General features: G+C 44.2%; 2 protein-coding genes across 3 annotated transcripts in view; one reads left to right on the top strand and one right to left on the bottom strand.

Annotated features, from left to right (window-relative positions):
* The window catches only part of rnf141 (ring finger protein 141), a 5,976-nt gene extending 209 nt beyond the window's left edge, over nt 1–5,767 (bottom strand). The window contains exons 1-7 of one of the 2 annotated variants that reach the window (XM_072434959.1): nt 5,685–5,767; nt 4,571–4,720; nt 4,400–4,508; nt 4,240–4,321; nt 4,098–4,191; nt 283–390; nt 1–204 (exon numbers count right to left, since the gene is read on the bottom strand). The exon at nt 1–204 is cut by the window's left edge and continues 208 nt beyond it. In XM_072434959.1, the coding sequence (XP_072291060.1) occupies nt 54–204; nt 283–390; nt 4,098–4,191; nt 4,240–4,321; nt 4,400–4,508; nt 4,571–4,695 (669 nt within the window). In that variant the 5' untranslated portion in view covers nt 4,696–4,720; nt 5,685–5,767 and the 3' untranslated portion in view covers nt 1–53. Of the gene's footprint in view, nt 205–282; nt 391–4,097; nt 4,322–4,399; nt 4,509–4,570; nt 4,721–5,684 lie in introns of both variants that reach the window. The other variant, XM_072434958.1, reaches the window with a different exon arrangement.
* Nucleotides 5,768–10,011: 4,244 nt separating this feature from the next.
* LOC140349249 (uncharacterized) overlaps nt 10,012–16,197 on the top strand; it is a 31,855-nt gene continuing 25,669 nt past the window's right edge. The window contains exons 1-3 of the mRNA XM_072435524.1: nt 10,012–10,087; nt 10,192–10,256; nt 10,335–10,372. Coding sequence (XP_072291625.1) covers nt 10,012–10,087; nt 10,192–10,256; nt 10,335–10,372 — 179 coding nt within the window. The remainder of the gene's footprint in view (nt 10,088–10,191; nt 10,257–10,334; nt 10,373–16,197) is intronic.

The following is a 16,197-nucleotide window of genomic DNA, read 5'->3' as shown; positions in this document are numbered from 1 at the left end:
TAAACCAGGACTAAACCAGGACTATGTGGAGGCCCGGTCTGGTCTGGCCTGGTCTACGGTCTGTGTGGATTCCCAGCGTCGTCTGCCAGCTTCAGGATGTAACCGGCGAGCTCCTCGTCAGTGGGAAAGTCGGACACGACCCACGAGTCGTTGGCCGCGCTCACCTGGAGCCGACAGACCGGACAGTTCCTCTGCTGACCGCTCCTGACAAACACCACAAGGACACGCGTGTTAGATGTTGACCCACACGCTCCGTCACCATGGAAACACGATGGTCCTCACCACTTGTCGATGCACTTCTGACAGAAGATGTGAGCACAGGGCAAGATCAGGTCTGCTCTGCCGTCCATGCAGATGCAGCACTCCTCCTCATCTGTCAGCTCCTGCACCCTGAGGACACACAGGACACTGAGGACACTCTGAGGACACACTGAGGAGACACAGCTCATACTGAGAGTCATGTGGTGCCGGGGGTTCCTGTACAGGTCTTATACTGAGAGTCATGTGGTGCCTGAGGTTCCTGTACAGGTCTTATACTGAGAGTCATGTGGTGCCTGAGGTTCCTGTACAGGTCTTATACTGAGAGTCATGTGGTGCCTGAGGTTCCTGTACAGGTCTTATACTGAGAGTCATGTGGTGCCTGAGGTTCCTGTACAGGTCTTATACTGAGAGTCATGTGGTGCCTGAGGTTCCTGTACAGGTCTTATACTGAGAGTCATGTGGTGCCTGAGGTTCCTGTACAGGTCTTATACTGAGAGTCATGTGGTGCCTGAGGTTCCTGTACAGGTCTTATACTGAGAGTCATGTGGTGCCTGAGGTTCCTGTACAGGTCTTATACTGAGAGTCATGTGGTGCCTGAGGTTCCTGTACAGGTCTTATACTGAGAGTCATGTGGTGCCTGGGGTTCCTGTACAGGTCTTATACTGAGAGTCATGTGGTGCCGGGGGTTCCTGTACAGGTCTTATACTGAGAGTCATGTGGTGCCTGAGGTTCCTGTACAGGTCTCATACTGAGAGTCATGTGGTGCCGGGGGTTCTTGTACAGGTCTTATACTGAGAGTAATGTGGTGCCTAAGGTTCCTGTACAGGTCTTATACTGAGAGTCATGTGGTGCCTGAGGTTCCTGTACAGGTCTTATACTGAGAGTCATGTGGTGCCTGAGGTTCCTGTACAGGTCTCATACTGAGAGTCATGTGGTGCCTCAGGTTCCTGTACAGGTCTTATACTGAGAGTCATGTGGTGCCTGAGGTTCCTGTACAGGTCATATACTGAGAGTCATGTGGTGCCTGAGGTTCCTGTACAGGTCTTATACTGAGAGTCATGTGGTGCCTGAGGTTCCTGTACAGGTCTCATACTGAGAGTCATGTGGTTTTGTACCAAATAGAACTGAGCTGAGACTTAAGGTCTGGAGGACAAAAGGTCTAAAGGTTTTTCACCAGATGTAAAAGAGAATCACATGAAAAGCTTTGATGAGTTGAAAGAGAAACAGAACTTTTATAGGATTTTACACATAAAGAGTTTTTATAACCAAGACATGAAACAAAGTCATGACCTTTATAACTTCTGACTGTGATGTTTATCAAGGCTTATGAAGCAGAACTTTCAGGGGAATAATATCTAATATCTAATATCTATGCCGCAAGCGGCAATGATCGACCCCCGCCACAGCGCAAGCACAGAGACCGCGACCCTTTTGATGGTCCTGAAGATGAGTCTCACCAAATGCAGAGCTCAGATGAAGGATTTTCACTTGTGCAGCAGCTGCTCAACAATCCGTTCATTTTTTTCAAATTTGTATAGCAATTTGATAATTGCAAAGCAAAACACGAGTGACAAACAATCAATATTTTCCATTTATGTAACAAGATTATTTATTTAAATGTATTTGTAAACATTCGATTTAAAAAAAAAACGCCTAACAAATGAACTTTAAACACTTTTTAAACTTTTTTTTTTTTTTAAACAGAAAACTTGCAAATAAAATTAGTTGTTGAACAAATTAATCAACACAAAGTCAGACGGCCTTATTTACAACTTTCTTCTGTCTCATCATCAATCAGACGACTATTTGCAGGAGTCTCATTTACATATTAATTGTCTTTACACTCACTTAATACATATGTGTTAAGCTTCTGATGGAAAAATAAAGGTTGCTGTGGCGACCATCATGGTGTATTTGTGTTATTCAAATTGTACCGCTCTATTTGACGTTCCATTCAATTTTTCGTTTTGCTACTTGATCACGGTCCCTAAGTACTATCGTCTCCAGCTGAGTGATCAGTACTTTTAGGCGCTTTGGTTACACAATTGACACACATTTTTGTATCGCAATAGCTGCGACACAAACACACTTTTTTCTGACGAACTGGAGAGAAATTGCGTCGCATTTTGCGATACCGCTTATTCTGAACCCTGATATGTCAGGTTAATCGGGCTAACGCCCTAAGAGGAGTTTGTGAAAGTGTAAAGTGTTGTTCTGGCGATTTCCCCATTGGAATAACATGGGAAGTTTCGGTCATCACTACGGCAACGCCGTAACAATTATGACATGGGTCTCATTGACTTTTTTGATCGGGATGCCAAAATAGAATTTTGTGTCAAATTTCATAACATTTCAAAAAACTAAACCTTTTACTCCATTGTAAAATTGTATTTCACTCTATAGGGGGCGCTATCGCACCAAATTAATTTGTTTCACTTCAAGTAGGTTCAGGGCAAAGGGTTAAACAGTTGATTCAAATGTGACGCATTTCTGACTTTATCTGATCAATCAGAAGCAACATTAAAATTTTGAAATTTTCTGAAATTCTAGCTACAGTTTGTGGCTTCGCCGCTCAGAGACCGTGACAGGGTCAATGTCATTTGAATAACTTTTCATGTCCCACTCCTCAGTAGCATTTTCACCAAATTTCAGCTTTTTAGGGCCAACGCCCTGAGGGGGAGGAGTTTGTAAAAGTACAACATATGGAAAAACTCCCGAGTCATGTTTAGCAAATTTTGATCCAATATGGCCGACATTTGGTTGGGCGGACGGCGTTGCCGTAATCATTTTTTACTTCTCTTGTCACCATCTACCTCTGCGCCAAATCTCATGATTCTACGATCAGATTTTTTTTGGGTCATTTCCCATCTCTCAATGCATTCTGGGAACATTTGGGGCTGACGAGCACATTCTTTTATTTTAGAAAAGGGAAATGGCCAGAATGTAGAGGCACGATTTTTAGAGGTGTGAACATTTTTGTGACTTTTCGTCAATGTCACTGGGTGAAAAATAGGGGCGTGTCCCGAGAAGAAGAAGAAGAAGAAGAAGAAAGAATAATATTCCGATGCAAAAACAATGTTTCCCATTTTTCAAATATCATAAACTATACATTTTCGGAAAGCGCTCGCGCTTTCCTCCCTCATGGTGTGGGTCCCTGGTCACTGACGGGTACTTTCCTTCATTTTGAGTGGGCTCCGCCCACTTTGTGTTTTTGGCCCTTTAAACAGTAATAATGTTACATTTGTGCATCTCATGTTTATATGAACGGAACATGCAAGAGATGGAACGTATTCATGAGACACTTAGAGCAAATGAGTGTTTTATGTGGGGATGACGACCGCTTCCAATGTAAAGTGCTCGTTTAGTGCCACTTTTGCACGAGCTTCGCCCGTTTACAACGGTAATGTTCCATTTTCCTACTAATGAGTCTGCAGGGGGCGTGAGGGGGAGGAGTTAGTGAGTGTTTGAAGTGGGCGAGCGCTTCGCGCTCGATTTCGTGCACTTTCACAGTCGTGCTTCGCACAACCTTACGGGACTATTAGGCCTCTCGCCAGCTTGTGGCGCTCGGGCCAAATTATATATTATATATTATATATTTGTGCTATCATGCTCCATCTCCCTTCATTATCCAGTCTTTCCCGTTGTGAAGACCCATGTATAAACCTGTCATCAGCTCTGCCCCTTCTATTTGCTGTTCATCTAGACATTTTTCTTCTGCCACAAACACAATAAATGGAAACTTTGGAATGTACTTTTGGCAGAAGGAATATATATCTATAATATGTATAATATATCTGTGTGTGGAGTGGTCAGGATATGTGCCGTATATGGAGTACCTGCCCATCCACACTGAGGCCTGGCAGGACTCTGGGCTGTGGATCCCTCCGGACGCCTCTGCAGCGCCCTCTGCTGTCAGCTCTGCAGCGCCCTCTGCTGTCAGCTCTGCAGCGCCCTCTGCTGTCAGCTCTGCAGCCTGACTCGTGATGTCTTTGTACAGCTGGATGAACTGGTACAGGTTCATGATGCGAGACGCTTCCACGGCGGCGCTCTCTTTGTTGATCTGACCACAGAACACAAACATGAACAAACCCAGAGAAGCCACTGACCTTTGTGCAGACTGACCTTTGTGCAGACTGACCTTTGTGCAGACCACTCTGACCGCGACCTTCCACAGAGCCGACGCGTCTGAGCCCGGCTCCACCTCGAACAGAAGGTGTTTCTTCTGCCCGGCCGCCAGCTTCGCCGTTCTGACAGAGAAAAGAGAAATCAACTCCCTGACCTCTGACCTTTGACCTCTGCTGTTACTCACACGTCGTTGAGTTCAGCCACTCGAACCAGAAACTCGTCGTAGGTCAAGTATCCGCCGTCTTTGACCAAAGCCGCGTGTCTCAGAAGCTTCTCCGGCAAACGACTCACGGCCGAGCCCTGCCCCATCAGAGCGAGGAGCAGAAGGAGGGATCTGAGGAGAGAGAGGAGGTCTAAAGGAGGTCTGAAGGAGGTCTGAAGGAGGTCTGAAGGAGGTCTGAAGGAGGTCTAAAGGAGGTCTAAAGGAGGTCTAAAGGAGGTCTAAAGGAGGTCTGAAGCAGGACTAAAGCAGGACTAAAGCAGGACCAAAGCAGGACTAAAGCAGGACTAAAGCAGGACTCGGCCCCTGGTACTGGGCTCAGGGGGGTGAGTTTGTCCTCGTGGTAAATAATAATCACAGTTTTACATCAGTCGAGTTGTAGTTTGTGTGAAAAGATCAGAGAAAATGTGCTCAAATCAGAACTATTGTATGATTTACACAGACTTTGGCCCTTGTTTACAGTCTGGTTGCTTAGTAACAGCTGTGGCATTACTTCTGCCCATGTCATATTTACTGGACATGTCAAACCAGGAAGTGTCATTATGTATGAATCGCACCAAAAATGGCAGAATTAGAGAAAAACCGTCAAAATGTTTGATCAAATCTGAAATAGTTTGAGTGGAAAGTGCGGTTGAATGTGTCACGTGGGCTTGAAGTATCAGTAACGACACAACAGAACAAAACAAACTCTGATCATGAAATGCTACATTAAAGAAGGACTTAACAGGCAAATATAAGAGAGAAAACAGTTACATTTAGACAGAATAAAGTCTGAACAGTCTTATCAGTTTGAGCTCATGTGCCTAACTTTATGACCTAATGAACCTCCAGATTAAACCAAACACGAGTCCAAACTCCTGAAACCAACAGCAGCTCGTGTTTGTAGAAGTGAAAAGACAAAAGTGGAACATCACGTAAACAAATGTAAAGAATAAAGACGATTCTGAGGGGAAACGTGTGGCTTCTTTTGCGGATTCTCTCACTTTTATGCGTCTAAATGTGTTAAAATGACGGGTTTTCGGTGTCTTTAACGTCCGTGAGGGAAAAGCAGAAGCTCAAAAACACAAATGATTCTTACCAAAAAGAGAAATCATGAGAAAAGTCGGTGTTTTGGGACGAACAGCTCCGTTAGCTTCAGTCTGTTGTTGTTGACAAGCGTCGCGGCGCGATGACGTCACACACGACTACGACGTATCAAAACCAAGCCCCCGGAAGCCAAGATGGCCGCCATTGAAACCTATGGAGCTGCTCATTGGCGCATGGTTCCAAAAAAGTGTTTTAGTTCCGCATTACTTCCTGAACAGTGGTATATCTCCTCCCACTTTTGTGACGTCATCGCCGTGAGGCTTTGGCGTCGGGAGCGCGCACGTCACAGCAGCGCGACAGACTGAGAAGAGTCAACACGGACTTTTGGATTAATTCGGCTTGAAATATTCTGTTTACGTAACGTATAATGATGAATTGTTATATCCATCTATAAATATACATGTATCATGATGTAAAGCTCTGATATTTAAGAGAATTATAAAGAAGTGTTAAGATAAAAAGTCTGGTTTAATGACAATGAATTACATTTAGAGGTTTAATAACGTCCTCATCATTTTCTGTAGTTTTTGGTTTGGGTATTTATTTTGTTATTAACTTTTCAATTATTTATTTACATAGTATAATTTGGCCAATATGCATTTTTTTTAATCAGATGAGAAGAAATATAAAATATAATCATCGATTCTGTTACATAATTGAGTTAAGAAGTATTTAATTATATTCAGTTTCCTTTTGTCGTTTTTTATCATGTCAATCTTTAATAAATACAAAACACATTTGTTTATTAATGTATTTAATAAGAATAATGAACATGAATGAACTTGTTCAATAAATGCAAATCTGATTATATCTACAAATGATAAATTGATTTTAGCCAGTTTTAGTTGAGTTTTAAAGCTACAATGTGGGAGTCCCTTGTGTACTGTTCATTATTATTATCATCATTAATAGAATCAGAAAATGTATTGCCATTGTCAAAGAAAAGAATTCACAAACAGTGGAACTTGCTTTGGTGATTCAGTGCAACATAAAAATATTAACAATGATAAAACAAAATGTATAAGTGAAATAGAACAAACTGAATAAGATAAGATATTCCTTTATTGTCCACACATGGGGAAATTTAGTTGTTGCAACACAGTAGATCCAGAGGAAAAGGACAGAAAACTTATAGAAATTTTAAAAAACACTCTTAATAGATCGATCTTAATAGAAGAACTCTTATAAACAAAAACTCCTCTAGACAGAACCTCTCATACCTTAATAAGGAATGGAGGGGGAAATAAAGATAAAATAAAAACAGCGTAAGACAAAATAATACTAATAATAATGGTAAAATAAACACTCTTTTTACATCAGTTATATGCACATGAATGTGACATTATTGTGTTAAATACTGAATATCTCAGTATTTAACAAGACTTTGTTTCCATGGCTACGCAGTCTTCTGTACTTCAGTAACTGCACCGTTCAGCTCCATCGTATGACTGAGACAAACAGAACATGTCACAGCTTTAGATTATACAAGTCATAGAACACACACTTCACATGTTTAGATGATACAAGTCATATAACATACACTTCACATGTTTAGATTATACAAGTCATAGAACATACACTTCACATGTTTAGATTATACAAGTCATAGAACATACACTTCACATGTTTAGATGATACAAGTCACATAACATACACTTCACATGTTTAGATTATACAAGTCATATAACATACACTTCATATGTTTAGATTATACAAGTCATATAACATACACTTCACATGTTTAGATGATACAAGTCATATAACATACACTTCACATGTTTAGATTATACAAGTCATATAACATACACTTCATATGTTTAGATGATACAAGTCATATAACATACACTTCACATGTTTAGATTATACAAGTCATATAACATACACTTCACATGTTTAGATTATACAAGTCATATAACATACACTTCACATGTTTAGATTATACAAGTCATATAACATACACTTCATATGTTTAGATTATACAAGTCATATAACATACACTTCACATGTTTAGATTATACAAGTCATATAACATACACTTCATATGTTTAGATTATACAAGTCATATAACATACACTTCACATGTTTTAGATTATACAAGTCATATAACATACACTTCACATGTTTAGATTATACAAGTCATATAACATACACTTCATATGTTTAGATTATACAAGTCATATAACATACACTTCACATGTTTAGATTATACAAGTCATATAACATACACTTCATATGTTTAGATTATACAAGTCATATAACATACACTTCATATGTTTTAGATTATACAAGTCATATAACATACACTTCATATGTTTAGATTATACAAGTCATATAACATACACTTCATATGTTTTAGATTATACAAGTCATAGAACATACACTTCACATGTTTAGATTATACAAGTCATATAACATACACTTCACATGTTTAGATTATACAAGTCATATAACATACACTTCACATGTGACACATCAGTGGCTCTTTTGAAGAACAATTATCATTTAGTTTTTTGATCATAACAAAACAGACATTTTATAAATTCAAAGTACTGATTCTACTGTGTTTACTTTTAGTCGAGGCACAAGTTATTATTAAAATACCTTTTGCTTTGGAGTCGTCAGGAGTTTACTTGAGATGACTCTGTGTCTGCAGTGACCTGTAGTGACCTGTAGTGACCTGTAGTGACCTGTAGTGACCTGCAGTGACCTGTAGTGACCTGTAGTGACCTGCAGTGACCTGCAGTGACCTGTAGTGACCTGTAGTGACCTGTAGTGACCTGTAGTGACCTGCAGTGACCTGTAGTGACCTGTAGTGACCTGCAGTGACCTGCAGTGACCTGCAGTGACCTGTAGTGACCTGCAGTGACCTGCAGTGACCTGTAGTGACCTGCAGTGACCTGCAGTGACCTGTAGTGACCTGTAGTGACCTGCAGTGACCTGTAGAGCTCTGGACAGCACAGACAGACTAAACTCACTGGTCAGCACTCTGAAGATGAGAAAGATGCTCATTAGAACATTGATATATTATGCACATTTAACAGAGAAAAGCTGGAATATGTTATTGACAGATTTACATTTCGCTCTGTAACACAAAAGTTCCTCTTTTCACATTAATTTTTAAAGCTAGAACCAAAAGTCATTTATTTATGCATAAGTTTAAACCTTAGAAGTTAGAACATAACTCACATGTTTGCTAAATCTCTACATATTCCATGGAAGTAAATCCATGACATTCCTATAGAAAACACGCATGTGCTTTGTTTAAACACAGCACACGTCATTATGAAATATGTAATAAAACCTCAAATGTGGTCTCAGCCCCTGTAAGTACAGCACTGTCACTTTTAAACACCTTTACATTTATATATGTAAGATATGACCCATTTCAGCAGGTTATATTTGAATTATTGATTGTTTTTTATAGCACATAATTCAAACATCACTTTATTTCCCTTCTTTCTCTAGTTTTCCTTGATCTGTGCTTAACCTTTTGTCTCTTAGAACATTTAGTAAGAGAAATAATTAGTTATTTATTTGCAGAACGAGCCATCGTGACGTGTTGTTGCATCTTTGTGTAGCTAAACTTTAGCTCGTGTTAGCTCGTGTTAGCTCGTGTTCACTCGTGTTAACTGTGTAATCGTTGTTTTACACTTCACATGGAACAATGTGTGAAACGTGAGGAATGACATACAAACACAACTTACGTGTCTCGTCTGGTCACTTTCTTCTGTTTGTGTTTAGTTTCCGTCACGTGTTCTCCTGAGGCTCGTTCACGAGGGTCACGTGCGCGCTCGGTGCGCGTACACCGGTCACCGGAAAGTTAAAATGTATTTTTTAATTATTTTAGAAACAGTTGAAGAGTGAAATTCCTTCTATTTTATTTTTAGACTAAAAACAATTTAGCATGTTTGGTAATTTTAGAGGCCGAACTCCTGAAATGGTCCGACCAAAAGGCTGCATTCTGCGAAGTGGCCACTACTCAATTTGGAGCCAGAGGCAGAGGGGGCGTGGCCTATCCAGATATTATAATACATCCATGATCAAAATAAAATAAAAACAATATTAAAGAAAAGAAAATAGAAACAGAACACACTTTAAATGGCAAACATTTTTAACAACAAAAAATAAAATAAAGTAGTATTAATAACTGTGTAAAAATACAATAGGATTTATATTCAAACTTCATAAAAGAATTAGGCTTATAATCCAATCTCAGCGGGTTTAGTTCTTTTACATGATCCGGCAACGAGCTGGTTTAAAACAGCAGCGTTCAGTGAGGCGGGCTCTGATTGGTGGATGGACGGGGTACAGTCGTCTCCATGGTGACGGTCAACGCTCCCGGTCTCCACGGGGACAGGATCAACGGGACGCGGCGCCTGCAAGTGTTCAGAGTTTGTCAGGAACGTTTCACTTTTGGATTCAGTCTGAAGAATTGTCACTTTGTACGTTTTATGAAGTGATAAAGTTATGATTCTGACTCATTGTGTTTGCGTTTGCAGGTGAGACGCACGTGGACACTCGTGTGGACACTCGTGTGGACACTCGTGTGGACATGGCCTCCCAGGTAAAGGAAACACAACTTAACACACGGCTGAACATGTGTTAATGCGCCAAGAATAATCTGAACGTGTTTGTGCCTCAGGACCAATCAGAACCCTGCTCTCAGGTCACGTGTCTCAGGTCAGAAAACCCAAATCAAATACACGATTATGACGTTCTATTGGACGTGTCTTCAATCACGTCCACGTCAGTCGCCTCCATCTGTTTTAAATGTGACGTGGAATGTTGTGACGTCATCTGAAACCCCCGGCAACGAAGCTCCGCCTACCGCTTGGCGCAGGAAGTCAGTGTTCCGTTCGTTTACGTCACGCGGAAACGTCACGAGGCTGAAACGTGCACGAGCCGCGGTCTGAACGTCCATGGCGGGAAATGAGTTTGTGTTCATCACTGACCACACCCACAACTCGTCACGATGATACTTAACGATACCAGATCCGATACCACATCCGATACCACATCCGATATCAGATCCGATACCACATCTGATCTGATCTTTAGGTCCACACGAAGCATTCGTACTTTTTATAAAGAACTCGGTGGAGTCAAAGTGTCCTTTATCTCCCCCTGCCGTTAGCGCGCGAGCTAAAGTCGAGCTCTGCACAGAAACCACCGCAGACGACGTCTCCTCTTGCGTCCTTCAGGAGACACAGTTTGACGCTCTCGTCTCCTCTTGCGTCCTTCAGGAGACACAGTTTGAAGCTCTTGTCTCCTCTTGCGTCCTTCAGGAGACACAGTTTGACGCTCTTGTCTCCTCTTGTGTCCTTCAGGAGACACAGTTTGACGCTCTTGTCTCCTCTTGTGTCCTTCAGGAGACACAGTTTGAAGCTCTTGTCTCCTCTTGCGTCCTTCAGGAGACACAGTTTGACGCTCTTGTCTCCTCTTGTGTCCTTCAGGAGACACAGTTTGACGCTCTTGTCTCCTCTTGTGTCCTTCAGGAGACACAGTTTGAACCTCTTGTCTCCTCTTGCGTCCTTCAGGAGACACAGTTTGAAGCTCTTGTCTCCTCTTGCGTCCTTCAGGAGACACAGTTTGAAGCTCTTGTCTCCTCTTGTGTCCTTCAGGAGACACAGTTTGAAGCTCTTGTCTCCTCTTGCGTCCTTCAGGAGACACAGTTTGAAGCTCTTGTCTCCTCTTGCGTCCTTCAGGAGACACAGTTTGAAGCTCTTGTCTCCTCTTGCGTCCTTCAGGAGACACAGTTTGACGCTCTTGTCTCCTCTTGTGTCCTTCAGGAGACACAGTTTGACGCTCTTGTCTCCTCTTGTGTCCTTCAGGAGACACAGTTTGAAGCTCTTGTCTCCTCTTGTGTCCTTCAGGAGACACAGTTTGAACCTCTTGTCTCCTCTTGCGTCCTTCAGGAGACACAGTTTGAAGCTCTTGTCTCCTCTTGCGTCCTTCAGGAGACACAGTTTGACGCTCTTGTCTCCTCTTGTGTCCTTCAGGAGACACAGTTTGAAGCTCTTGTCTCCTCTTGTGTCCTTCAGGAGACACAGTTTGACGCTCTTGTCTCCTCTTGCGTCCTTCAGGAGACACAGTTTGAAACTCTTGTCTCCTCTTGCGTCCTTCAGGAGACACAGTTTGACGCTCTCGTCTCCTCTTGTGTCCTTCAGGAGACACAGTTTGAAGCTCTCGTCTACTCTTGTGTCCTTCAGGAGACACAGTTTGAAGCTCTTGTCTCCTCTTGCGTCCTTCAGGAGACACAGTTTGAAGCTCTTGTCTCCTCTTGTGTCCTTCAGGAGACACAGTTTGACGCTCTTGTCTCCTTCTTTTGCGTCCTTCAGGAGACACAGTTTGACGCTCTCGTCTCCTCTTGTGTCCTTCAGGAGACACAGTTTGAACCTCTTGTCTCCTCTTGCGTCCTTCAGGAGACACAGTTTGAACCTCTTGTCTCCTCTTGCGTCCTTCAGGAGACAGAGTTTGACGCTCTCGTCTCCTCTTGTGTCGTTCAGGAGACACAGTTTGACGCTCTCGTCTCCTCTTGTGTCCTTCAGGAGACACAGTTTGACGCTCTTGTCTCCTCTTGCGTCCTTCAGGAGACACAGTTTGACGCTCTTGTCTCCTCTTGCGTCCTTCAGGAGACACAGTTTGAACCTCTTGTCTCCTCTTGCGTCCTTCAGGAGACACAGTTTGACGCTCTCGTCTCCTCTTGCGTCCTTCAGGAGACGCAGTTTGACGCTCTCGTCTCCTCTTGCGTCCTTCAGGAGACACAGTTTGACGCTCTTGTCTCCTCTTGCGTCCTTCAGGAGACACAGTTTGACGCTCTCGTTTCCTCTTGCGTCCTTCAGGAGACGCAGTTTGACGCTCTCGTCTCCTCTTGCGTCCTTCAGGAGACACAGTTTGACGCTCTTGTCTCCTCTTGTGTCCTTCAGGAGACACAGTTTGACGCTCTTGTCTCCTCTTGCGTCCTTCAGGAGACACAGTTTGAAACTCTTGTCTCCTCTTGCGTCCTTCAGGAGACACAGTTTGACGCTCTTGTCTCCTCTTGTGTCCTTCAGGAGACACAGTTTGAAGCTCTTGTCTCCTCTTGTGTCCTTCAGGAGACACAGTTTGACGCTCTTGTCTCCTCTTGCGTCCTTCAGGAGACACAGTTTGACGCTCTCGTCTCCTCTTGCGTCCTTCAGGAGACACAGTTTGACGCTCTCGTCTCCTCTTGCGTCCTTCAGGAGACACAGTTTGACGCTCTTGTCTCCTCTTGTGTCCTTCAGGAGACACATTTTGACGCTCTCGTCTCCTCTTGTGTCCTTCAGGAGACACAGTTTGACGCTCTCGTCTCCTCTTGCGTCCTTCAGGAGACACAGTTTGACGCTCTCGTCTCCTCTTGTGTCCTTCAGGAGACACAGTTTGACCCTCTTGTCGCCTCTTGTGTCCTTCAGGAGACACAGTTTGATGCTCTTGTCTCCTCTTGTGTCCTTCAGGAGACACAGTTTGACGCTCTCGTCTCCTCTTGTGTCCTTCAGGAGACACAGTTTGAAGCTCTTGTCTCCTCTTGTGTCCTTCAGGAGACACAGTTTGACGCTCTCGTCTCCTCTTGTGTCCTTCAGGAGACACAGTTTGACGTTCTTGTCTCCTCTTGTGTCCTTCAGGAGACACAGTTTGACGCTCTTGTCTCCTCTTGTGTCCTTCAGGAGACACAGTTTGACGCTCTTGTCTCCTCTTGCGTCCTTCAGGAGACACAGTTTGAACCTCTTGTCTCCTCTTGCGTCCTTCAGGAGACACAGTTTGACGCTCTCGTCTCCTCTTGCGTCCTTCAGGAGACACAGTTTGACGCTCTCGTCTCCTCTTGTGTCCTTCAGGAGACACAGTTTGAACCTCTTGTCTCCTCTTGCGTCCTTCAGGAGACACAGTTTGAAGCTCTTGTCTCCTCTTGCGTCCTTCAGGAGACACAGTTTGACGCTCTTGTCTCCTCTTGTGTCCTTCAGGAGACACAGTTTGACGCTCTCGTCTCCTCTTGTGTCCTTCAGGAGACACAGTTTGACGCTCTCGTCTCCTCTTGCGTCCTTCAGGAGACACAGTTTGACGCTCTTGTCTCCTCTTGTGTCCTTCAGGAGACACAGTTTGACGCTCTCGTCTCCTCTTGTGTCCTTCAGGAGACACAGTTTGAACCTCTTGTCTCCTCTTGCGTCCTTCAGGAGACACAGTTTGAAGCTCTTGTCTCCTCTTGCGTCCTTCAGGAGACACAGTTTGACGCTCTTGTCTCCTCTTGTGTCCTTCAGGAGACACAGTTTGACGCTCTCGTCTCCTCTTGTGTCCTTCAGGAGACACAGTTTGACGCTCTCGTCTCCTCTTGTGTCCTTCAGGAGACACAGTTTGATGCTCTTGTCTCCTCTTGTGTCCTTCAGGAGACACAGTTTGACGCTCTCGTCTCCTCTTGTGTCCTTCAGGAGACACAGTTTGACACTCTTGTGTCCTTCAGGAGACACAGTTTGAAGCTCTCGTTTCCTCTTGTGTCCTTCAGGAGACACAGTTTGAAGCTCTTGTCTCCTCTTGTGTCCTTCAGGAGACACAGTTTGACGCTCTCGTCTCCTCTTGTGTCCTTCAGGAGACACAGTTTGACGCTCTCGTCTCCTCTTGTGTCCTTCAGGAGACACAGTTTGAACCTCTTGTCTCCTCTTGTGTCCTTCAGGAGACACAGTTTGACGCTCTTGTCTCCTCTTGTGTCCTTCAGGAGACACAGTTTGACGCTCTCGTCTCCTCTTGTGTCCTTCAGGAGACACAGTTTGACGCTCTCGTCTCCTCTTGTGTCCTTCAGGAGACACAGTTTGACGCTCTCGTCTCCTCTTGCGTCCTTCAGGAGACACAGTTTGAACCTCTCGTCTCCTCTTGCGTCCTTCAGGAGACACAGTTTGACGCTCTCGTCTCCTCTTGCGTCCTTCAGGAGACACAGTTTGAACCTCTTGTCTCCTCTTGTGTCCTTCAGGAGACACAGTTTGACGCTCTTGTCTCCTCTTGCGTCCTTCAGGAGACACAGTTTGACGCTCTTGTCTCCTCTTGTGTCCTTCAGAAGACACATTTTGACGCTCTCGTCTCCTCTTGAGTCCTTCAGGAGACACAGTTTGACGCTCTCGTCTCCTCTTGTGTCCTTCAGGAGACACAGTTTGAACCTCTTGTCTCCTCTTGCGTCCTTCAGGAGACCCAGTTTGAACCTCTTGTCTCCTCTTGCGTCCTTCAGGAGACACAGTTTGAAGCTCTTGTCTCCTCTTGTGTCCTTCAGGAGACACAGTTTGACGCTCTCGTCTCCTCTTGAGTCCTTCAGGAGACACAGTTTGACGCTCTTGTCTCCTCTTGAGTCCTTCAGGAGACACAGTTTGACGCTCTCGTCTCCTCTTGCGTCCTTCAGGAGACACAGTTTGAACCTCTTGTCTCCTCTTGTGTCCTTCAGGAGACACAGTTTGACGCTCTCGTCTCCTCTTGAGTCCTTCAGGAGACACAGTTTGACGCTCTTGTCTCCTCTTGAGTCCTTCAGGAGACACAGTTTGAACCTCTTGTCTCCTCTTGTGTCCTTCAGGAGACACAGTTTGACGCTCTCGTCTCCTCTTGAGTCCTTCAGGAGACACAGTTTGACGCTCTCGTCTCCTCTTGTGTCGTTCAGAAGACACAGTTTGAACCTCTTGTCTCCTCTTGTGTCCTTCAGGAGACACAGTTTGACGCTCTCGTCTCCTCTTGAGTCCTTCAGGAGACACAGTTTGACGCTCTCGTCTCCTCTTGTGTCCTTCAGGAGACAGTTTGACGCTCTCGTCTCCTCTTGTGTCCTTCAGGAGACACAGTTTGACGCTCTCGTCTCCTCTTGTGTCCTTCAGGAGACACAGTTTGACGCTCTCGTCTCCTCTTGCGTCCTTCAGGAGACACAGTTTGACGCTCTTGTCTCCTCTTCTGTCCTTCAGGAGACACAGTTTGATGCTCTCGTCGCCTCTTGTGTCCTTCAGGAGACACAGTTTGACGCTCTTGTCTCCTCTTGTGTCCTTCAGGAGACACAGTTTGACGCTCTCGTCGCCTCTTGTGTCCTTCAGGAGACACAGTTTGACGCTTTCGTCTCCTCTTGTGTCCTTCAGGAGACACCGTTTGACCCTCTTGTCGCCTCTTGTGTCCTTCAGGAGACACAGTTTGAAGCTCTTGTCTCCTCTTGCGTCCTTCAGGAGACACAGTTTGACGCTCTCGTCTCCTCTTGTGTCCTTCAGGAGACACAGTTTGACGTTCTTGTCTCCTCTTGTGTCCTTCAGGAGACACAGTTTGACGCTCTTGTCTCCTCTTGTGTCCTTCAGGAGACACAGTTTGACGCTCTTGTCTCCTCTTGCGTCCTTCAGGAGACACAGTTTGAACCTCTTGTCTCCTCTTGCGTCCTCCAGGAGACACAGTTTGAACCTCTTGTCTCCTCTTGTGTCCTTCAGGAGACACAGTTTGAAGCTCTTGTCTCCTCTTGTGTCCTTCAGGAGACACAGTTTGACGCTCTT

Source organism: Eucyclogobius newberryi, unplaced genomic scaffold, assembly GCF_026437365.1.
Source record: "Eucyclogobius newberryi isolate DKJ021-1_F unplaced genomic scaffold, fEucNew1.0.hap1 SCAF_7, whole genome shotgun sequence".
Lineage (NCBI taxonomy): Eukaryota > Metazoa > Chordata > Actinopteri > Gobiiformes > Gobiidae > Eucyclogobius > Eucyclogobius newberryi.
The sequence above is the reverse complement of the archived record's forward strand: the minus strand, read 5'-3'. Positions and strand labels throughout refer to the sequence as shown.